The sequence below is a fragment of the Vidua macroura genome, chromosome 4 (genome assembly GCF_024509145.1).
Source record: "Vidua macroura isolate BioBank_ID:100142 chromosome 4, ASM2450914v1, whole genome shotgun sequence".
NCBI classification, from domain to species: domain Eukaryota; kingdom Metazoa; phylum Chordata; class Aves; order Passeriformes; family Viduidae; genus Vidua; species Vidua macroura.
The window spans coordinates 30,067,370-30,092,040 of NC_071574.1; the positions used below are offsets into that span (position 1 = coordinate 30,067,370).

Below are 24,671 nucleotides of genomic sequence, written 5' to 3' on the forward strand. Positions count from 1 at the left end.
CCCCACTTCTCAAGCCTGTCCAGAGGGATCTGTCTCATCCAGATCCCTCTGGATGGTATCCCTGTCCTGCAGCATGTCAACTATGCCACACAGCTTGTCATCAGAGAACTTGCTGATGCATGAGGGAGAACTCAATCCCACTGTCAATGTCACAAGCAAAGATGTGAAATAGGGCAAGGCCCAGTGACAACCCCCAGACAACCCCTACTCATCACTGGCCTCCACCTGGACATCAAGATAGTGACTGCAGCTCTTTGAGTGCAACCAGACAGCCATTTCCTTATCCCTTGAGTGGTCCACCCATCAAATCCATGTCTCTCCAGTTTAGAGATAAAGATGCCATGCAGGACAGTGTCCAGTGCTTTGCACAGGCCCAGGTGCATGATGTACTGACACAGACTCTACTCAGAGAGAACCTGGCTGATGATTTTTAACAGGTTTTGCACATCTTAGTAAAGTATAATTCTATAGTAAAAGAGTGGCTAAGAAGAAGTAGCCCATAGAGAGAATTACCAGCAGTAGCATTGCTACATTAATTGAGATGCTTCCTTAATCACCTTATCTATTACTCTTCCAAATACATTGTTGGCTTGATTTATCTTTTTCAAAGGCACCCACTGCAGCAGTGGGGAACTCAGCAGAGCAGCATCCAGCTGTGCAACAACAAACACTAACCTTGGAGGACCACCTTTGGGAAACAACTGTGTTTTTCTAAACTGAGGATCTCAGATTCAAGATTTCATGGAGAAACCCTTGTGCCTTCTTGTTTCTTGCTGCCATGGCAAGAGTTGAACAGAATGCCAATAGTTTTGTTGTATAATCTAAACCTTTATTGACTGAACACTTACGGAAAACTCACACCACTCTAAGTAAAAATGGTAGGTTTGGCTCATTATGTGAAAAGTGATAGAAGTCATCATAGTGTGAAGGTCAAATTATATGAAAATCCTGGGCATGGTGTGATTTGGGGAGTTTTTGGAGGTTTAGGCTTTTCGTTTGGTGGATTGGTTTTTGAAGGGTCACAGTTTTTGACTGCAGTCTTGTTACTACTTTTTGTAAGTGATAGAGTGATGTTTGAATTGTAAAGGTACTTCTTTGTGAATAATGGATATATATTTTATTCATTAAATGTATTGAAAACCAAAGGGGTTTTTTCCTTCTAATGAAAGAGTTTGCACTTGAACTTCAGCCAGTTTGTATAGCAATGTCCTCCTCAAGACATAACCTCAGCGCTGCCACTCAGGAGAAGAACTGCCATCAGCCTACTTTGAACTAGTGCTGAAAGCACCACATTTGCCAAAGGTGACTGAAGTCCCAGGGCCACACCTGCTGCACTCCTGTGACAATGTCTGCCCTGCAGGCATATCCTAAAGAACAATTCTGAAGAAGTACCTATGAGGCCTGAGGTAGGTGTGATCTTTAAAAAGTATGGCTTAGCAGTCTCCAGGAAGGGTTTAAGAACTTCAAGCATCTGGTACTAAATGGGATTTATTTCCCTACTACATGAAAATTTAACAGGCTTCTTCTTTTTTCATTTCCTGTTAATGGCTTGATCAGCTAAAGCTGGTGGGGATGGGGAAGTTTATTCCAGATCCCTGCATTTCGGTGAGTACTGAAAGCCCGGAACTGAAAACCAAAAGATGTAAAAAACCCAAAATAAAAACTACCAGCACAAAATACCCCTTAGGATAAAGTAGTGGAGAAGGACTGAACCCCAGCTGAATCCAGTTCAGTTTTGGTAAGCCAACTGCATGTTCCATTCCTTCCCCAAAGCAGTGTAGTTCTAGATTACTGCATTTCGGTGAGTACTGAAAGCCCGGAACTGAAAACCAAAAGATGTAAAAAACCCAAAATAAAAACTACCAGCACAAAATACCCCTTAGGATAAAGTAGTGGAGAAGGACTGAACCCCAGCTGAATCCAGTTCAGTTTTGGTAAGCCAACTGCATGTTCCATTCCTTCCCCAAAGCAGTGTAGTGCCAGAGAAGCAGCAGCCCTGGGCATTGGGCATTTGTAACATGGGGCCAAGTTCTTGCCTGCAGAGAAAAAAAAACAAAACATACCAGAGCTGGGGCTATCCTGTGCAGGGCCAGGAGCTGGACTCCAGTAATCATTGTCGGTCCCTTCCAGCTCCAGCTATTCTATGATTCTACTTGTTCTGCTGTAGATTGTACAGGGCTGGCAGAGGCACATCTGCTGTTCTCTGATGCCAGAATGGGATGTGACCCTCAGAAGGGCTCAGGCACACACCCCTCAGGCACTCCTCAGAACTGAGAGCAGGCACAGCAGGTATGTGGGTGCAGAACTGAGAGAAGGCGAGCAAACAAGCTGACAGGGTGAGATGCCGGCACTTCTCTCTGTGGCACTACCCTTAGGCACACAGTGAAGCAGCTCATGGCTTCGTTCTTTCCCCTTTCCTCAGAAATCGGGAAGAATGATAGCAGTGAACTTTTTGTTCCCTTCTGTTAGGCATCAAGGGACACGTCAGCTCCTCAATTACTTCTGGGTGCTTTAATCATTGTTCCTGTTGTGCTCACACTGACAGTGAGTTATGGTGTGCACACCTAGACTGAGTATTTGAGATTGCGAATGCCCCTTCTCACAAACAGGCAGACAGAAAAGCTGAGTTTGTACCCGCTTTATTGGAAAACTAACCCATGCAGTTTCAGCTCTCTGTGTACTCACAGACACCTCTGGGAGCTTGTTTCCCAGGGCTGTTTGGAAATCACATTTCTAAGTGCCACATCAAAGCATGGGAGATGCAAATGGCTGTATCCTGCTTTTCTCTGGCCCATCTGAGCTTGGCTGATGCCTCCAGGGAAGGCTGGGACTTCAAGCTGCTTGAAGCATAACCAACAAGCGTGATGCTGCACAAGGAGACGACGAAGTTCACTTGTAGACAGAACAAAGCACATGCTTCTTTAGTTGCTTGTGTGCTTTTTCTCTTGTGGCTACTCTGATAGCTTCTTCTCTAATAATTGCTTCACCAGAACAGGATTGGACCGTCCTTGTGTTTTCTTTTGTACCAGACCAATTAACTTATTTAGAACTTTTTGATTTCCTGCCTTTATCGCCATAACCTTTAAAGAAAAAAAATGCAACAGACACCATTGTGACAGGAAAACTGAACATCTTCACTCATTCCTAGCCAAGGTATGAATATTTTTGTTCTTTGGACTATTGTGATAAAAGACTGCATTTTGGGATAAAGTGTTATTTATAAAATCTGCCTTCAGCCTTGCAATAAGCTCCTGCTCTGCGCCCATGAGAGAACAGTAAGTCCCTACAGCATCAGGGCCTTATGACTAATAGAGAGAGCTCCTCTTATTGAAAGAGTCAGAAAATACTTTTGGATTTTACAGTGTCTGCAGCTTGAACGGCAACTTCCTGGAAAAAAGCCAGAGAAGTGAGAAGGACTATCCTTGCTAATAGGATCTACCATTTTACTAAATATAATGTCCTGTTATAACATGTAATTTGAATCCAATCAAAATCTATTTTATAATATTGGTGAGGTCCTTCAAACACAGATGTAGGTGTTTTTTTATTTCCTTCAAGAAAGTACTCCTTTGCAACATGATGATTAATTAACTGGTCAAATATGACCTCCTATCACACAGCCTTTGATGCACAATCACCTGCTACATTGCAAGGGCCATGTTTAAAAGCTGAAAGGATCAGAAATTTCACCTTTGGGCCTTTCTAAAGGAGATGCTCTTGCTGAAAGACAAGCATTGGGCCTTCCTACTGTTTGTGTGGCAGGGAAGGCATTCTCTACCTGGTCAGAGTTACTGGGCAGAACACAATCGATGCAAAGAAACAGGATGACGTATTTGCAGATGTTCAGGAAAGGGTTGTAAACATAGGAGCTACGCACTGTGCCAATACCAAATTCAGATGCAAATACTGCTTCTCAGTACAGTATCTGAATTATTATCAGTCTAAAATCTTCTCTGTTATGTTGCACAGTGGAAAGGACTCATTACTCTGGATCTGCTAGAAATTACCTATGTGGGGCAGAGTGCAGTACAGTCCTGGTCCTGCACTGTCATAAAGTGCTCAGTGTTGGTTTGAGCAGCTGTTTAGAAGCAATTCCATTCTGAAAAAAGTTACTCTCAGATCACACTGAAATGAGAGTGTGGTTATGGACCTTCCCAGTCAGTTCTAACATTCTCTCCCTCCCTATGCTTTCATACCAGCCTGGAAATACAGCAGCACTTCTATCAGTCTCTGCAAATGAGTCAAGTTGGATGGAGGTCACGCCGACCTACTGCAAGCTCATTTTATCAAAAGCTCTTGCAGAGCTGTTAGCATCCCCCAATGAGATCTGGAGTGGGCGGTATTGTTCTCAAAAGATGTTAATGTTTTTTCCAAATGGCAAATGGAGCTAGACATTGTTTATATTAGAAGTAAGCTATTCACTTCTGCTTTTATATTTTTGCTCCAGAGAACATATAAGCACTTGTTTTCATTTTGCTTTATATAAAGCAGATTATATAGACTCTTTCAAGATCCCTTCCCACTCCTCCCCTTCACGATCAACAAGGGTTGTTTCCCTTTTTTTTTCCAGCTCAGACCTTGTTAGATTGAGCCACACTGGCTGCTGTGTGTCTTTCAAGGAGATGGGAAAGAGCCAATCATCCCCCACGGGGGAGCGTTTGTGTTGCTGCCACAGCCCAGCAGAACAGCAGAGTGGGCAGCAGCTCTGGAGCTGCTGCTGCTGCCACAGGGCTCTGGCTCCTCCCCACCCCACAGCCACTGTCAGGCAGGAGAGCCAGCAAGGTTCCTCTGTTTGGCAGTGGAGAGAGACATGGCAAAAAGTCAGATGCAAGCAGAATTTCTGCCTTGCCAGCTCTGATACAGTCTCAAATTCTATAACTAATATATGCCCTGCAGGCAGGTTACTTCAGCTTCAGAACAGTTTAACAGTGTTGCCCCAATATCACAACAGATGACATAAAAATCAGAGTTATGTGGCTAGGTGGCAGGGTCAGGTTAATGGCAGTACAGCTGGAGAGGGACAGGGCCTTGCAGTTTTGCTTTCCTGCATTAAAGTTTTATGGGCTCTCAGAATGACGTAGCACATTAGCCAGACTGGTAATTTGTTTTGCAGATCATTTTGTTTAAGCTTCAGTTTCAAAAAGCCCACTTAGTAAAGTAAGAAAGAAGAAAAGCTTGATAATATCTTGGCAGCAGCTTTACTGCTCTGGCTCTAGAGCTCAAATGCCATCAAAAAGGAAAAAAAGAGAGGCTATTTTAACCCCCTTTCAGTGCCACAGACTGCCACAGTGCAGAAGGTTCCCAGCATCATCATAATCACCTCATTTTCTTGTCCATCAATCACTGCCTGGCAGATCTGTTCAAGCTCTTTTTGATCCTGTAACAGTCCAAGTTTCTGTTCTTTAACAATTTCAAGGGGAGTCTTCCCTTCTCCCTTCCACAATTCCGCAAATACCTGAAAATCACAGTAAAAGCAGCACAGGTCAGTGGCTTGACTTACCAACATTGTTTACATGCAGTATTTTGGTTATGGATCCAAGAAGCCCTATTTTTGCTAAGAGCAGATTGTCTAAATGTGAACAAGCCCACGATTTAATAATGTGCCTCTCTGAAAGAGCCCTTGTACCTCCCTCCTTTTCTGCCACCTGTACTGAGACAAAGCATTGCCACTTCCAGCACGAGTCCAGGTTAATGGTTCACAGCAGGTGCTGTGCAGCCTCCTGCAGCCCAAGCCGTGCCCGCTCCCCCAATGCCAGGGTCTCTCCAGAGGGGATTGCTGAGCACAACCCCCTGCTCCTCAAGCCCAGAGCTGCTGCTCCCTGGCTGGGAGAAGAGCCACCACAGAGGGGATGGCTGCAAGGCTGCTCTTCCGCCAATACTCCTGCTCTTCTCACATCATTCACAGACCTGCCCGGGAGCAGCAAGGAAATGCATCTCCGTGAGCAATGGCTCTGCCCGGGAACTGACGATTAGCTGACTATTGTACCAAGTCCAATCCCAGGTAACTCATCCCATTACCAGTCCTTGCCAGCAGGCTGTAATGAGGATATGTATGACAAAGCAGAAGAAAAATGGTGCCAAGCAGAATGAATGCAGCAGCTCCAGCCCACCTATGCATCATCTCCAAGTACTGGACTGCTGGGCAAACCCAGGTCTGTGGAATAATCACTTGTTAATGCTAGTGTTTTCCTACACTGCAGCAGGACTATTGCCCTGGAACACGCTTGAGAGGAGAGAACATTTATAAAAAACCAATTTCCTTGGGCAGTCATTCTCTCTATTCCCTTTGCTTTTATTTCAGGGCCGTGGGAGGAGAGTAAGAAAACCCTTATTAAAACAGCTCGTTGTGCTCCATCCTGAGCTGAAGATATAATTGTATGTTTGGGCCATTGCTGTGTCCCAATATGGAAATGCATGTCATGTCAAAATTTCAGCATTAAATACTCCCTGTAGGATGAAGAAGAGGCTCTGATGGGAAGACAAGGAGGGGCATTCAAACTGCATGTTAAATAATTTGCAGGGCAGCAAGAGAACTCAGGTAGAATGATGCACATAGGATGGGATCTTAACTACCCCAGCAATTTGCTTCTGCATGACAAATTTGGGGGTACAAAAGACCTCTAGTTAAAGAGTTCTCTGTTCACAGCAAGTATTTTAGAACTGTGCATTCATACAATTGCTGCAAGAGGATATTTGTTTGCCAGTGGCACTCTGAAGCTTTTTATGGGATCTTATCAACTCTTCTGGAGACCTTGTGAGAGGGTAATGACACACAGCTGTATTGTGGCAGCTACATCTTAATTTTTCCTTGAGAGAGGGCCAAAGGCAGATCACAATATTGGAGTTACTGATAAGCAGCCAGAGTTACAATAGCTATAAGTAAAGCTTTCAGATCTTTACACTGAATAAATCAGTGTTGTGTATGTCTTCTACAAGATCTTCCTTCTAGTGTGATATTTTAAAATCATCATGCCAGTGCTACCTGGAATAACCCTAGAAATAAATATATCCAACAGAGATTCAGCCAGTCTGCAGCTGTTTGCCTTTTTTTGTAATGTTATTTTTTGGTTTTTGTGGGGTTTTTTTTGTTGTTGTTGCACTCCATTGCTACTCCTGGCAGCCCTTCTGCTTCTTTCTTGAGGGATGAAGCAGGAAGGCTTCTGTCCTGGAGGCTTCCCAAGGCACCCATACTGTATGTCACCTATCAGAATGAGCCCTGTCCTTGCCAAGCACAGCACAACCTCTAGCAAAACACCCTGGACAGTCTAAAATACTGCACAAATCAGAGTGGACAATGAATAAGCCCTTTCACTTTCCTGGAAAAAGGCAGATGAGATTTTTAGGACTGGTATGTATTCAAGCAGGATGCCATGGGCTGCATGAAGGGGAAATCTGCAATGAACAAAATCTACGCAGCCAACCATGGCAGTTACCCAGGAGCAACACGTACATAAGGCTGACTTAGATCAGGGGCAGGACAGCTTGACAGTCAGAGATCCAGCTCTGATTTCCCTGTTATGCCTATGCCAAATATTTCCTGGCATTGAGGAAAGCTTGCCCATTAGAAACCTTGAAGGCACCAGATTTTTTTCTGTGACAGCTGCATCATGTGTCCCTTCCTATTTGGTAACAAGCAACTCCACTTGGTAGAGCAACAATGTTATCAAGGCCCTTGCTTGTTTACAGGTATGTAGGAAAGCAGAAAGAGATGTGGCCAAGACCTGTCAAAGATGCACTTTTAAAAAATGTGTTTCTCCACTTGGCAAGGAGTACAAATCTAAAGAAAGCAGTTTAAAAAACTATTTCAACTCATTTACACAAATGCCTGCACCAGCACAGGAGGATCAAATTATGAAGTCTCCAGAGCCAAAACGTGAATCTCAGGCCTCATTTCCATTACTGAAATCTCAGAAGCTTCTACTATTGATTCTTGCCTGAGCATGATTAGATTTTAATGATGTTCTGTGGTCTCCACCTATGCAGGCTTAGCAGCATTGGTCAAGATGAATTAATCAGGACTTACACGTCTGGCTGTCATGGGCATCATATCAAACATTTTGCAACTGGTGACCATGCCAGCTGACTGCTGTGCCTAAGAATGCTCCAACTCGAAACCCTATCTGCAGTGATTTGCTGCCAAGGACAGGAGGAAAGCAGCAGGTAGCACCATTCCAGCAAGTCCTGTGGGCACCTCTCCTTTCCAGTGACGGAAGCTGTCATGTCTGGCGGGTGTCCCTCAGCTTCTCAGAGAAGTGGGGGGCAGTTTGGTCCAGTCCTCCAGATGGTATAGTCATAATTGTCAAAGCAGATGGTTCTGTTTAGGTATGGGTACTGTAATCATTTCCCTGCTAGCTACTTTAAAGTAGGGGTGGCAAACAGGTCTGTTGAAGTTATTCCTATGTGGGTGACCTATGCAACTGCAGAAGCCAGCAAAACCCAAGGTCTGCTCTGCTTCATGGCCTGCTGGGTATAGATCCCCCATGAACCAGTGACAAGGGTGTCCACACAGAGTTGCTCCAGGATAGCTGCTGGCAGCAGGGACAAGTTTCCACTTCCCTGGCCCAGGAACCAGCTTCCTCCCATAACACCGTAACTCACAAGTAGGTCTGTTACGCCTGACATGGACCTGCTGCCAGCCTGGCAACTTGAAGAGCAAGGCCCCATCACGGACACACTCCCCATCAGACTGGTTTCAGCCCTGGGTGAGCAGCACCGACTCCTCGCACTGTGCGCTTCAAAATGGTGCCTCTGGGCTGGGCTGTAGGCAATGTGTATCCATCTGATCCAGGACACGCTCACCCACAGCCCCATGCGCCAGCAGAGCTGGAAGCTGCTCCCTTCTTTGCACAGGCACGCCAGCCTGGAACTGCTTTGGAGACCTCTGGAGTGGGACGCTATGTTTGATGGCAAGTTGGGCATGAGCTCTGTAATTACCTACATGGTAATTATGTGAGCACACAGTGCCCTTAGCTTAGCACTGCATCCCACCACACAATGCTCAGTGTGTACAGCCAGTGTTCATGGCTTTTATCTGCCTCTTTTTACTGCCTTAGACAGCAGAGCCCAAACACAAAACCTTTTAAATAATTTAAAGTGGTTAACAGCTTCCCACAGCGAGCACATATGTGTACACATGTCTGTGTGCTCACCCCATTGGACCCTTCCATCCTTTCCCAATGGATCAGTGTCTGCCACTGCAGATCATGCTCCCCTCCCCAAGAGCTGCAATTCATCTGCTGGTGTGTATATATAGCCCTTTCTGCCCTCGGGCCATCCAGCATCTCTGCCTACTGCTGAGAATTGTTATAAACATTTGTTACTCTTCTGACATCCAGGCAACCAAAATACTTTTCTAAATGTGGCAAGGTTTCTGCAGTTTGATAGCATCATCTCTTGGTGAGGGCAAACTACTGCGATTTCTGGGGCCAGTTTCAGATCACTGAGGACAACATGCACATTACAAGAAGTTTGTAATTAAACAACAAATGCATTTCTGAAATTCTTGACACTTCACAACGTGTCAGAAGTGCCTGGCACACAAATATATCACAAAGCAGAAAATACCATAGAAGAGCATTAGTACCCTGTCCCTATCTCCACAAGGAAGAGACTTCAGACTGGAGTTCTGAAGCGTCCTTTTCAAACATGGACACTAAACTGATGGGTGTGCCACAACCCTGCAGGCAAAGAGCTGTATTCCAGTGCTTTTCCTATTAATACTTTATCTCCTTTATGAAGCTTTTACTTTTCCAATACAAAATTTCCAAACACACATGCCTGAAACCAGGCACTTATATCCCTATTTATGACGCCTGTCTTATGCAGCTGGCTATCCACAGACACAGACCAACTTAATTAAGAACCACAAGCATCTCCAAAAAAAGAAAACAAACCAGAAAGTTCATTCACAGTTCACTAACAGCTTCACTGATAAACACTGAAACAGTCACCTAATGCACTTAACTAGAGCATAATAATTAATCTGAAAAGACAAATCATTCCATATAAATGAGCTTGCAACAATTTAAGGTGAATGACTGATTATGGCCTATCACAGCAAAGCCTCTAAATTTTGCCTAGAAACACAGCAGTACTGTTCCATCACAACCAGTTCACAATTTAAGATATAAATCAAGAGCTGCTTTTTCAGACTGTCCTAGGCAAGATGAAAAAAAACCAAACCCAGCTTTAGTTGCTTGAGAGCTTCGTGATAGCACTTGCTCAAAGAAGCAAGGATAAAAGAAAGGCCAGACCTCTGCCACTTTTGACTCAGGTACACCAATACAGAACTCTTTCTGTGACTGCACTTGGATGAATTGTATCCTTTCCCATGTGCTAATGCTTGGGAACGTAGACTTTACTGTCCCTAGGAATCTAGTAAGTGATACTCTTGTCTTAACTGCAAGCCATGGATTAGCTCCCACTGACCTTTCACACAGGCCTGACTGGAATAGTGAAATTGAGATCTACTGTCTGCTCTGTTCAGAAGCAGGATTTGAGTTCAGTTCACATTGTTTCAGTCTACTATTTAGCTTCTGTCCTCTTCTAAAAGTGAATATGCAGATATATCTCTAAGATTATGTACAAACATAAGGCATTTGCATCTGTTATATGTATATAGCATAGATAAAGAAGTTGTCCTTTATCAACACTGTAAATAATTTCCCTTTAAAGCAACCACAGTACTGGTACACAATGATTATAAAATCGCTATGCAACTGAAGTAAGTAGCCACAGATTCAGAGTACAGCAAAATCAAAAAGGTACTTACCTGCTTTGCTGCTGTAGAAGAAATTTCTTTTTTTTCTAAAAGGTTCAAGAGGTCACCCAGGAGAAAAGAACTGACTGGGCTAGGGAAGAAGTGGGTAGAAGTTACTTCAGAGAATAAGGTGCTGTAAGGTATCTGTGCTACTGCTGCTTGCCTAAAGATCACACAGTTCAGTATGACAAGCTGTTTCCTCATGTTCAGTACTAATGGCCTGACTATGCCTTACCATCATCACACTCTAAAGACTGAACACTGACTGCTACTCTTAACTACATGATCCTCTTGTCTGCCATGGATTTGTCTAACTCCATTCAGCAGGACAGAGCCAAGGCCTGTGCAGGACTGCCTGGAGTAACAAACTTCACAGGAAGCAACTAAAGCAGCCGTGAACAATGGAGTAACATGGTACCAGTCATGAGAAATGGATCACTTGGTCTCACCACTGCAGCAATGAAGACTGACCTTTCCTTTACTGTAAGGGAATGTTGTTTCAAGTAACTGAGCAGGTCGTTTAGAATCCAGCCGATCACCTTCTTTGGCTTCATTTGGGTCCGTTTTACCACACTTTCAAAGAATTCTGCTAGTCCGTCTTCATTCTGTTTATAAAAAATTACATGTATCAAAGGGATACTGGAGTGCAAACATGATTACAGAATCACAGAATTTTTAGGGTTGGAAGGGGCCTCTGGAGGTCATCCAGTCCAACCCCCCTGTCAAGGCAGGGTCACCTGGAGCAGGTGACACAGGTTACAGGTTACAGTTAATTATACAATTACACTCAGCATATAAATGCTCAGTCCTAAAGTAAACTTCAGCTGTGAATTCATGGCAAAGTCACGAGACTTTGGAGTAATTTTATTAAGATAACAGCCAACAATCTTATGCCTAGAACAGGAATATACAGTTTATCTGTCAGCCTGTCTGTTTCAGTAGAACTTCCAACAAATGAGCTATAATTTTTCTCTTAATGCCTCCCTAAAATTAGCATTTGGACAGAAGCTTTCTCATCTTTGCAAGTGTTTTATGCATAATCCTAGAAAACACTATCTAGGCTGTCATGCTACCTTTTACCAAGAAGAGCCTTTTCCTGAAATTGTCTGCAACTACTTCACTCTTGATCTTGAAATCACTTCTATTTATTTTGGATTAAATTAGTAAGTTTAGCTTGCATTTACCCTTCAGAGATATGGAAAGGTCATATGTAAGAAGCAGGGTTTTATTTCCATTTTTTTTCTGAAATGCTATGGTAAGCTTTTACACAGCACAGTAACAGCTCAGAAAATATGACAGTGGGAGATTCAATTTATAGCCTAAGTGAAATCTGAGATTGTTTTTAGAAGAACCGATACTGCACAGTCTGTTGAATGCTGTGGTGTTTGTCATCAAGGCATTGATGGACCTTTAAATGCAGCACAGAACTCATTAGGTTTACTGAAAGCTGAAGAAGTATGAAGTGGCAGCTCCTACCTTTTAAAGGAGGAATCCAAATCCAGCATGCCGCTGGACTTCTGCAGTATGTGCCATAAACACACAGGAGGACAAGCCAGCTCTCAGAAGTCAGGAGGTAACAGCTTAGAGATAGCCAAGGAGCTATTCTAAGTATACAGCAAAAACATTTCTCAAGCACATACTGACTGCAGCCAGATCTTGAACAGTTATGAGCAAAAAGAGAGCAGGGCAACCACAAAAAGCCTGAGTTCTCCACTCACATCCCATCAAAACAGTCTCATTTGTCCTTGTTTTTAAAGGCCATTTACTGCCATAGCAATACAGAATTCTAGACTTCTCCTTCTCCAAACTTCCACAACACAAACTTCCAAAAACTCTGGATACCACATTTTTCATTGATAATGATGTATAGCTTTTGAGAAGACTGCAAATTACTGATCTCTGTTCTGTGAAACAAAACAAATGTACCTAGATTAACATTGTGCTGTAAAACTGGTGTGACAAAATCAGACGCATCCCCTTCACCTTGAGACCATGACCAAAGAAACCAAATTCTCAGCCTGGGAAACCACTGAGGTCTTTTGTGAACCAAGGTAAACCTTCTAACTCCCACTAGTTATCTATCTAATACACATTGATATCATTCTATTCTTCTCCAGCATTCTAATTTAAGTAGCAGTTACTATCTAATCAAAATTATGCAAAACTAAGGCTAAATAGACTAGAGGAACAAATTTGACTTAAAAGAAAAAAAAAACAGTAAAGGAATGACATGATTACCAAAGCACAGTAAACTTGATTAAAAACTCTGTGTGTTAAGCAGAATTCCTAGAATGATGTATTGCCAGTACTGTACTCTTTCTAATTCACCTCAGGATTCAATAGCACAAACAAACATTCATTATTTAAATAGTGGGTTCCTTTACACAGCAACGATTGTCCAATCTAGATAGGAAAAAGTGAGCATGTCTGAATGCTGGTTTCTTTACACATGCTGCAGAAGGTTTTACAAACATTCCAGACAGAGCAGGTCTAGCTACAACATTATGCGCAGGCAAATAATGTCTGCAGATGCCACATGTCTGAATGCAGCGACACAGCTCAGACGCAGCACGTCCAGCACTTCCATCATGTACAGGCTACAGAGCGTATCCCTAGCAGTGGGCACATCCCAGTTTCTGGATACTTACAGCCTGGCTGGAGTTGCAGTTCTGATCCTGCTGCCAAGACCTTTGAAAAATCAAGGACAAACATATGTAGCCTTCACATTTTAATCGGATGATTTCCAAGCACCAAGTGCAGAAAGGTCCAGGAAAATTCAGGGAGACAGACTTACATATGCTACAAAGTCTCTGAACCCCATACTCACTACTTGTGCACACATAACCAGAAACACTCCCCAAAATTCCCTTGCATTTCATTTTTGGTTTTTTAAAGAGACTGTCATTTTCTGTAGCCAAAGAGAAGGAAAATCCAGTAATGCTAGACTGAAATGAGTACAGCAGAATGTCAAAACATCAGAATGACTGACAGAAATGAAACATTTTCCTTATTTTCTTGTCATATTAAAAAAATGTAGAGATAACTTGATTAGCTTCAGTTTCTAGATACTGCACTACTTGACTTCAATTTGGTTTACATTTTGGTAAACTTTCTTCCAAAATTCACTCCAACTACCAACACTCATACAGACCTGACCCTTGCAGCAAATCTGAGCTGAAAACCACTGCACGCTCCAACATGCCGGATTTACAGGAATGCTGACTGCCTGTTCTCTCTTCATTCTGAATACTCTACTCTAAACTTCATTGAAAGAAAACCAGAAATCTGGAATAGTAGCATCATGTTTGTAATCCAGGCCACTCCGTGCTCCCATTACACACCAAATATGCTGCAATTTATTCATGTGAGTCTCTCTGGCATGAAACCTGACATACCAATATCTCAATCAGATGCAAATTTCTTTCTTAAACATGGTTTAAAATGATGATTTCATAGCAGTGAGATGTAAAAAAACTCTAGAGGTGTAGTGATTTCAGGTACCTTTTAAACAAATTTAAAACAATACTTTATTTTACAGAATATCATGGGTACAATCTTCAGGGACAGTGGGACTGTAATGTAAACTTATTCTTTTGAAGACCAGTAATGTTTCCCAAAGAACTAAAGAAGAAAACTGCTTAAATGTTCACAAATAAAATCTCATTTGCTGCTTTGTTTTTCCCATTTTCACAATCACAGTTCCTACAATAACCAACCGTGAGGTAACAACTGCTGCAAAAATGTACAAGACTGTCAGAGGAAAAAGCCCCAGAACATCCAGACTATTTCAAACTTTTTCCTAAAGCTTCTTGTAAAATTATTTGAATTCTAAGAGAAGTGTAAGTAAGTTCACCTGCACACTAAGATGTCTGAGTATGGCAGGGCATGAAACCAAATGGTCAAAACCAATTTCTCTAGCAACCCACATCTGACTGTTTGAAGGAGTCACCAGTGTGATTGTTCCACCAGGGCAATCAGCCTAAGTGGAACAGTTGCTTTTACCTGAGTAAGCAGAGGAATAGTACATGCACAGGAAGACTTAGAATTCACATGACAAAGGAAGTGATCAGACTGTTTTTTCTCATGCTGTACTGTGACAATCAATGTCTTTTCTGGTTGGACCTCCGTGGACCTCAGCACACATTTTGAAAATGAAGTGTTGCATTAACACATTAATACATTAATGTCTGCATTAATACGCTAATGTCTATGCTAATATATCTTTTTTTTTACTCAACAGGTAAGATGAAAATATTGTAATACCATAACTGGCAAAGTTGTCAGATCGTTCTTGACTGATGCATTTGCCAGCTTACCAGTTTACAGAGCAAAGTAGAAATTTCATGAAGAAACTAAGTACCCAACTACCATGGAGTCTACATGACTCAAAGAATTATAAGTAAGAGTAGTTCTGCATGAAGAAAAATCAGAAACATCATTTATTTCTGCAATTTATATAAAACTGCCAAAATGAAGCTGTTTACACATAAGGCATTTCAGATATGAAGATATTAATAGGGTACTTCTTCCCTTTCAGTACATCCTGTAATTAGGCAAAGGAGGAATCTCAGTTTCTCAACACCACAGTATGTACAGGCAGCTCCTGTGTATGAGGACAAAGCTCTGGAAGCAAGCTCAGGAGCTAGCCTGCATGCTGGAGTATGTGTGTTTGATTGTAACTTTGGTACAAAATGCTTCCTCTATCAAGTTGGTGCAGAACAGACTTTGCATTTTAGAACCATTCCTCTACAACTGCCATTTATTTAATGAGCACTCCTGGGCGCTCTAACCTGAAAGAATGCTCATTAGATGTGTGCATCTGGCCCTATCAGCAATCCTGTGCAGCCTCTGATGCAAGCTGAAGGCAGCGACGGACACGGCGCCTCCCGATGAATTAAGGTTAACGGGTGTCCCAGTGCACAGGCAAGCAGCCCTGGTGGGGAGTGTGCAGGCTGACATTCTAATGCACAATAAAAGGAGACCTGCAAGGAAGAATGTGCTCACTTCATGCATTCAAATGGATGCATTAGCTTATTACAAGCTGAATCCCAAATTTCAGCTTGGAACTCATTAATTGTCTTTCACGTCACAGAAAGGAAAAGGGGAAAAGCAAAGGCAATAAAGGATTCCAGAGAACAGCTGAAAGAAAAGGCCATTATGAGGCAAATATATAGGGCTAGTTGGCAGAGATGACAGAAGCCACCCATACCAGCAACGTGATACGCACAACAGTGGGCTGACGCCAAGTGAAAGGAGCGGGTGCCCTGGGCATGGCTGCCATGGAGTTTATGTTTTAAAGAGATTTGGATTTGAGACCATGGCAACGCTGACAACACACCGGTGTTTTGGCTACTGCTGAGCAACTTTCTTTCTCCACTCTGTCCCCCACAGCAAATAGGCTGAGGACGAGCACAGAGCCAGGTGGGACACAGTCTAACAGCCAACCCAAACTGGTTATATTCCCTGCCCTGCTCAACAAGGAAGGGCATTTTGGGGGATGTATTCAGTGTCATTGGCTGCAGACTGGCAGCACATCAGTCTACTTGTGGAGTGGTGAGTGACTGTGTTTGCATCATTTTCAGGTTTTCCACTACTCCGTTCCTTCACTTAAGTGTTTCTCTCAAACCACAAGCCTTACTTTTGCTTTTCCAATCTCCTCCCTGTACTACTGGCTTGGAAAATGAGCAAGCAGCTGTAGTACTTAGCAGCTGGCAGGACCAATGCACTACAGAGAGGAAGAAGTAGAAAAATTCAGAAAAACAGGATGCAGGACCTATCTACCCTTTTTTACGCAATGAAATAGAAAGGTAAGAACTGCTGACACCTCTCAATACTGTGACTGCAGTCTTGTGACTTTGATGAGAATTATGACTCACCTGCCCACCAAACAGTCTGCAACTCACTAAAATGGTACAGCAGCACAAAAGCAGTTTTCCTAACAGCTTTCCTCATAACACAGAATCATTTTCTTCCTGTAGAATCAGCCTCTGTACAAGTGTATTAAATTACAGACATACAAAGAAAGGATATGAGGTAGTTATGTGCACTGCTCTCCCTTCATTTATAGTCAAAGGAAAGGATCTCCTCCAGAGGACAATTTCAAGTACTTACAGTTCTGCTCTGAATCTCACTCTGAAAAAGTCCTTTTCCTTCTGTCTCCACTAATGACAGTGGTAACCAAAGTGGGATGTTCTCCTGGCTTAGCTGGGTATGTGAAATGTCTAATCTAGGATGAGTATACTAACTCTCCCCAGAGCTCCACTGGCAAAGAGAGATGACAGTTTGTATTTAAGAAGCTCATAGTTCTCTAGAATAATTTTGGGAGTTATGAGATTTTGCTGTCACTTCCTTATTTAAAATTGTATTTGCCACATTGTTTCCCTTCTCATCCCCTCTTCTGAACCTGTCCCTGGTAAACTGCACTATGAGGGCAAAGTTGATACTGTGCAACCATTTTGTATATTTCCCTAAAAATAAATCTGGGGGGAAGGAGGGGAAGTGTTTCCAATAATGTGGAAGGTAGGTCAAGGAGCACATGAAGCTGAAAGATTTAGACTCTGGATTTTGATTTGCGTTCATTAAATATGGTCAATGTGCCCAGCCTTGCAGCAGGCCCAGAGCTGAAGAGCAGACACTTGCAGACAAGGGACAGTAGCCAGAAGCTGTACATTTGTTGCAGTCAGTCAGGGGTGCAGCCATGTCTAAACAGACAAGATCAATATTGAAGTACCAGTTATTTGACTACACTTTGCATGAGAAACACTTCTTGGCACACTGTGTCTGGTTCATTTTTTCCATCATTCTATGTGTATGGCTCCATGGTACGAAGTATGCGTTGGACATATTTCGAAGTTAGAATGTTCGTAAGGACTGACAGCTGCTTAATATGACATTTGTATATCTTTCCAAGAACCATGCAACTTTGAAGTTTCTAGGCTTATTTTAGCACTTGATCAATAGACCTACCAATAAGGTGAAGCTGTGTTCAGGAAGAATCCCATACTTTTCAACAAGCTTTTTTCTCTTCACACTGGGGAGGTCAGGAAGTCTCTCATGAATCCAATCAATATTTATCACTTGCTGATGGTTCATATTAGCCGGCAAAGATTTTGTATCGTACAGAATCAATGGGGGAAGGTTTGGCTCTGGCATGAACCTAGTAAAAATGAAGAAAAACACCTTTATAATTATTTTCACTCAGAAGCTAAGCAACAAGGAATAAAAAGTATATCACAAGTTTATACTTCCCTGAAAGCTGTATCACCCTTTCAACTAAACAAAATATTGAAAATTAAAGACCTGGTAAGTAGAAAGAGATCAGGTCCCAAACTGTTGCAAAGCCTCTCTCTTTTTTTTTTTTTTTTCCTTCAGGAATTTTCTACCAATTGTTAAAGAGTTTATAATACAAAAGGGGCAATTCAAACACTTCTGCACCAAAAATAACAATAAAATGTCCCAATAGCACCAGTAAAAGATATGGAAACAGCCCACTCTTTTTGGCATCAAGCATGAATTACAGATCTGGATTAAAATGGGAGTGGGCTGGCAGGGAAGAACTTGGATTGACAGCCAACTGCCAGGAGTGATCTGGGCAGGTTGTAACCTTTTCCAGCCAAACTTCAAAAATCTTGATGAAATCTCATGCTGTGCTAAAAGCAAAGTTACTGTGCTCAGCAGGGTGCTATCACAGAACAAAAGGCTCCTGTAAAGAGAAGGCCAATTCAAATGACTCATAACTGCGATTGAAGCAGAAACTTCATTCTTACGTGATCAAATGAGGGGTTCAAAACCACTAGAATAAAGGGCATTGAGCTATAATGATTTCTATTGAAAATCTGCCTAAACATAGATTTTAAGATGAATGTATAATGTGCAGCACTAAGTTACAAAAAAACCTAAAAAACATAGTTTATAGTTCAATACTGTTTATAATCTTAGTACTAGTAATAATCTTTATGGTCTTTTTTTGAAATATCTTAGACTCATCAGTTTTGTCTAGGTTTTAATGAATCTTCTTTTTCAAATTAGGCTTTTTAAATAAGCCTCATGCCTGCTCCTACCATAACAAGGAATTCACAAAATTATCACTGCTGCATTTCTACAAAAACATAATCTAAAAAGCAGATTTAAATTCAAAGTTTGTGGGATGTTTTCATAATTGTTGCTCTGCTGTAGCAAGATGAGTGGTAGAATGTAAGATCTGACAGGAACACAGAGCTGACAAAGCTAAGAGACTCTGGAAGTTCTCTTGCTGGGAAGTGAACTCTGGGAGTAACTGGAAGCTCTCTCAGGGGTGCAAAGATAGGGAACTACTGGGAGGATGGGCACTGTGATGGCCCCAAGCAGCCGTGCTGCTGCCCTACAGTGTTGCCTCAGAACTTGTTCCCAGCAGCATTGCTTTGCAACAGGACTCATGCCTTGTCCCCTCAGCCTCACAGTTAAATCCTTCCTGGGCGACTTTATGGTTCCAGTGTTTGTCATCTCACACTTGTGGAAGGCTAAGTACTTAGCAAGGTAACACCTTCATTAGGTCTACAAAGAACTTCAAGGTAGAAACCTGCCCAATGAAATGCTGACACCTTTCAATAGCAGCTAGGATTTTCAAACAGTGTTTGTGATCTGTGATCACAGAATCCAAGCATGGAGAGGCAGGGCCTGGTAGCTGAAAACCGCTTCCCTCTGTATTTACTTAAAGCAGGCGCAATGCTGAACTCAGAAATTCTGATGTTTTATGTCAGGCATTCTTAAAAATACACTTATACTGGCCATACAATAAACCTTCAACTTTCCCACTTTGAGCTGAAGTACTCCCAGCCTAGTCTTTGGGAAAGGTCCAGGGGTTTTACCAGAAATGAGACACAAACCCAGATCTGAACTGCTTAGACTAGCACGGATTTTGATAGGTCTCTGCCCCTTCCAGTGGAAGGTAAACTTCCAACACATACTCACTATACTGACTAACTTTACATCCTTATTACATTGGCTAAACTTCAGAAATTTAATAAATTCTCAGTTGGTGAAATGTTAGATCTATTAAAAAAGAAATACCGATAATCCTGTTTTCCTTCTTTGTCTCTCATTGGTACTGTGCACCTAAAATAAAAACAAACAAGATCTGGTAAGAGATACACCATGGAGTTAGTTTTATGGCAAAACCACAACCCAAAACCTCTGCCTCATGAAGATTAGGACAGCCTCTTAAAACCACTTCAAAGAATAAGTGCATGTAAGAGGGCAGTCATTTTCACAGACACTGCTTGATGCAGCATACAATCTGTTGTGAAAAAGCCTCAGCCTTAAATTACTCCCTAAGAGGAGACTATACTTGTGAACATTAGCTTTAGAAGACACAAGCTGAGCAACACTATATTACGGCTCCTGATCATGTCACTAGGTATATGTGGGCACTCAAAAGCAGCTATTCCTATGTTCCTCCAAAATAAAAACTCACCCAAGCTTGGAATCAAAGGCTCTTGTTTCATTCAAAATTGTCCCTCCATTTTCAAGTTCTTCAATTTGCCTCTGTATTTCATAGTCTGACAGTAATAAAAGAAAAAGGAGTAAGCTTGTTAGACTACACTATTAGCTTTAGTGCACTCCACTATTTCATTTTTCACTGCTATGCCGTAATGGAAGACTTAGTTGTTTTAACCATAATGAAATCAACAGCAGTAGTTATGGACAGAATTATCAGTCACTGTCTCTCTCCAGCACTGCTTCTTTCTTTGTGTGTTCTCCTCATCTGCCTTCATTTCCTTTCATTTCTCCCCCGCACTGCAGTCAAATCATATATTCCTGGTGACCTTGCAGTCACCCAGTTCAGTTTTCTTTTGGAGATGTAACGATCAGCTTTTTTTTCCTCATACCCAAGCTGCATCTGAACTTCACACATATCACACACCATACTCAGTGGAAAGCAATCATGTCCACTGGAGGACACAAAACCTCTGCTACCATATTTTAGTCCACATATTTTAGGCACTGAACCACCTGCTTCGTTCTTCTTGTAGGCAGAGGTTTTACTGCAAAAAACCTGCAGACTATCATGCCTAATACTAAAATTTACTCTGTCAAGGAGCAGCAAGAATGGGGCTGCTCCATAAAACGGGATAAGCCAGGAGTGAAGGGGTGACCAGAGCCCAGGCCATGCCCTCATGGTCTGATGCAGTCCCACCAGTCTGAACAGTGTGAGCTGGGGCAGGTGCTACTACCAGAGTCCTCTGACAGTGCCAGTTGAGGTGAGGGGATGAGCTGAGACCAGGGTCCATTCAGGGAGCTCAGGGAGAAGCAGAAGGAGCTAAGTTCTAGGAACAAGACTACAGAACAAGTCCAAGGTCCTTCAGGAGACAGGACTGAAAACTGGCACACCTGGTTCACAGCCATTTAGGCAAGGTCTGAAGGCCCCAGCCTGAGCCTAAATGGGACTCCTGTACCCACAGGCAAGGCACCTGGAGAAGACACCCAAGTGAAGCTTGTCAGGGCATTTAAGGCCAATTACTGCACTCAGGAGCCTGGCATATTTTATCTCAGACCACATAAAATACCTACAATGCTCTTGTAATGAAGCAACCACAATTTACCTATTGCTTTTGCCAGAAATCGTATGCTATTGATATTCTTCACTTCAGTCCTCACTCCATAAGGCTCTCCAGGGTGATGCACAGAAACATTGGCATCCACTCTCAGCTGACCCTCTGTAAAAGGAAATTTTTTTAACAGAACAGTCTGCCCTGTACACTAGAGTTAAAAACCTTAGCATGCATTAATAGACTGCATGTTATATGCAAAACCTTAATAGGAGACTTCTTTATGTTCAGAAAGGAGTAACAACCACTTCATCATAGCTTTCTGTATGTGATTCCATCTCAAGGGACTGCCTTGAATCATTCAAAACAGTTTTAAATCATTACTCATAATTCCTTTCAGAAAACTGCATGATGCAGTGCAGCACAGATCCTCTAAGCCATACAGTGAAAAGAGCTTCTGATTCACAGCTCTTAAATAAAGGGCAGAATTAGACAAGCAAAGTGGTGGATTGTGAGCTTCCATTCCTCTCAAAGCAGCACAAAAATACCTTTTGGAATTACAATTTGATGGATATATAGTACCCTAGCATGGAACACAAGAACTTAAGGTTATGTTGAACAGATTTACTAAGGTGTTCTTGGAAATTTACAGCTCAAGGACAAAATGTGAGAAGCAGCGGATTTTTGTAATTTTCTTCCTCTCCTTCCGGAAATTGCAATCTTACCCCTTAAAATGTCCCTGGCTCCCAAAAACTGTACAAAGTTTTATATAAAAGCATCATGCACTCTCAGTCCAAAATGGCCCATTGTCCTTAAAAATTTTTAGTGACTCAACCACAAGGAAATCATAATTGTATCTTACTAAGTATTGTCCCTTTAAAGACATCTCTTCCAAGAAGAAAAGCCTTGCCACAGTTATCAGCTACTGGGAATACACAAACAGGAGAGGCTTTATTACATCCTGGAAAGTTAAGAAACATTATTTTCCCCATATTACACATTGAACATCTGTAGCCTTTCCCTGTGGTTTTTTTTTTTTTTTAATGCATTTTTAAAATTTTAAATACAGATAAAAAGAAACAAATGCCTACTGATTGGTTACATTGTAATATTATAGAATTATAAATGAGAGTGCAAAATGACTCAGAGTTAAAACTGTGAAGACACGACGGCTTCAGAACCCATTCCGGTCAAGAGATTTAAATTGACCAATGAGGCCTTGGTACAATTTGTAAAAGCAGCCTGGATGACAGCACACTGATTTCCTCTGTCTTCACAGAGCCTTGCCAGACATGCAAATGAAACAAGGATGCTGGAATGACCCAGCATCTCTTTCAAGGGAAGTGTTTTGCACATGCTCCCTCTTTGGGGTTAAACTTGTTCCAAATGAGGAATAGTCTGGTCCTGCCCTTGCTTCATGTGAGACATGACCTGTTTCTACTTGGATGTAGGTGTCAATGTGACCAGACAATGAATTTAATCAGGCATAAACAGAAGACCCAGGCTGCAAAAGTTCCTAAAAGAAAAAAAAAAAAAAAAAAAAAAAAAAAAAAAAAAAAAAAAAGGCTTTTTTTTTTCTTCTTTAAGCCCAGCTTACTTTTCTTTCACTTTACAATGAAAGCATCTTTTCATCTGTTTGTTGTTAATGAAATAACATCTGATAAAACTGGGCACATAATGTCTTCACTGTACATGCAAAAGCCCCTAAAACCTTCAAGAAAGAAAAAAATATCCAAATACTTTTATAGCTAACTATCCTGGAAGAAAAATATTTCCAATACTGGGATTCTCATATAAAGTCAGAAATCACCCTGTGATAAAGGATACCACAATGCAATTCCAATGCCAATCTTAGGGCCAAATTCAGTAGTGAAAAATGATTGTATATATGTATTCCCACAAAGGCCCTTGAAGAAGCATCCAAACTGGCTGCTTAATACTGACAACTGTGCCTTATTTGACATGTGGGGCACTTGTGTGAGAAAAGATTCAGAGAAATAGATAATGTCTAGCTATTATTATTTCCTGCTACATTAAATTAAAGTTTCATCAGTAGCCAACATTTATTGGATCCCATTTATTGTGTGATGCATAGACCACTCTCTGATTCAGTTCTCCAGGAGATATCCACTTGCATAATGGACCGAATTTGTTGCCAGACAGTGAGGCCAACTGTCACAGGCAAAAATATAGCTTACACTGTGAACACTAATAAGCAGCTCCTAATTGTGGATATGTGTGGAGGGGATGAATGCACAAAACCACTTTTAAATTCTTAAGCAGATGTCTGCCTAAGACATCTGTAAGATGAGACCTGTAACCATGTGCAATTTCAGGTTATAAATTTCAGTGACATTAAGACTGAGGAAAAATGGCATGATCTGAATCTTACAATTAATGAGACAGAATCATCAGTTAGGAGCCTGAATGCAGGCTATGCTTCTGCACATCACCTATTGTGAAAATTGGGGCCTTAGAATTACAGAAAGAGCTGGTGCCAGAAGCAATGTTTCCTGCAAAAAGAAGTGGTCTCAAAAAGATAGGTAATCTTGGCTAAAATTAACCCCAGCACCCATTTCTGTACATGCTGTTCATTACTCCATCTCATCCATGACACCAGTACAAGTTCACTGCCTACATCAATTTTATGACTAGCTGAGACCTGACACTTAGAAGATGATCCATGCTCCCACTACTTTGTCCCTTTGCTCCTTCCATACCCTACAATTTATCGTTGCTACAGATCTTCTGTGCTGCAGTGCTGTGGCAAGCAAGATAGAGAGAGACAGGGAGAAGCACCACAAGAACCCTGGGGACGTTTCCTCCTGCCTAGCTTTATCCTGTAAAATTATTGTGTGAGGAAACAACATCTAGCAGGGCAAAGCTCTGCAGACAAAGGCAGGCCTATAAGCATGGCAGACATTAGGACAGACTCTGAGGATTGTAAAACAACAGCTAGAAAGGGTTGCATTATAAGCAACCACAGAGCGAAATAACCAGAAGCTGCAAAACTCCTGCAAATGCAGAGAATTACTGGTGACAAGGGAACATGCCTTTCTCCCCTCAGTACCTGCCATGACTGCCTGGCTGCTCCCAAGTGTTTGCAGAATGAGCTGAAGCTCTCTGACTGCTGCAGCTGCTTCTTCCCCACAGCACATATCAGGCTCCATGACAACCTCCATGAGACCAACTCCTACCAGGAAAAGAGACAGGAGATTTTCAACAATAGCTTTTGATCTTGGCATGTGAGAGTGCAACTGGCTAACGCATGAAAGAACTTGGACTTCTTTAAAAAGAAATATAAAAAACACATAAACCCCCATGTATTATTTAGTAACTGTCACAATGGGCCTAGCTGCAGATTGCTATAAAACCTTCTCCTGCTG

The 24,671-nt window shown here is 42.0% G+C and overlaps 1 protein-coding gene across 1 annotated transcript in view; it reads right to left on the reverse strand.

The window, feature by feature from the left end:
• Positions 1-2,623: 2,623 nt before the first annotated feature.
• GATB (glutamyl-tRNA amidotransferase subunit B) overlaps positions 2,624-24,671 on the reverse strand; it is a 42,589-nt gene continuing 20,541 nt past the window's right edge. The window contains exons 6-14 of the mRNA XM_053976664.1: positions 24,356-24,478; positions 21,340-21,453; positions 20,211-20,295; positions 19,808-19,852; positions 17,726-17,915; positions 11,231-11,364; positions 10,772-10,850; positions 5,321-5,455; positions 2,624-3,080 (exon numbers count right to left, since the gene is read on the reverse strand). Coding sequence (XP_053832639.1) covers positions 2,952-3,080; positions 5,321-5,455; positions 10,772-10,850; positions 11,231-11,364; positions 17,726-17,915; positions 19,808-19,852; positions 20,211-20,295; positions 21,340-21,453; positions 24,356-24,478 — 1,034 coding nt within the window. The 3' untranslated portion in view covers positions 2,624-2,951. The remainder of the gene's footprint in view (positions 3,081-5,320; positions 5,456-10,771; positions 10,851-11,230; positions 11,365-17,725; positions 17,916-19,807; positions 19,853-20,210; positions 20,296-21,339; positions 21,454-24,355; positions 24,479-24,671) is intronic.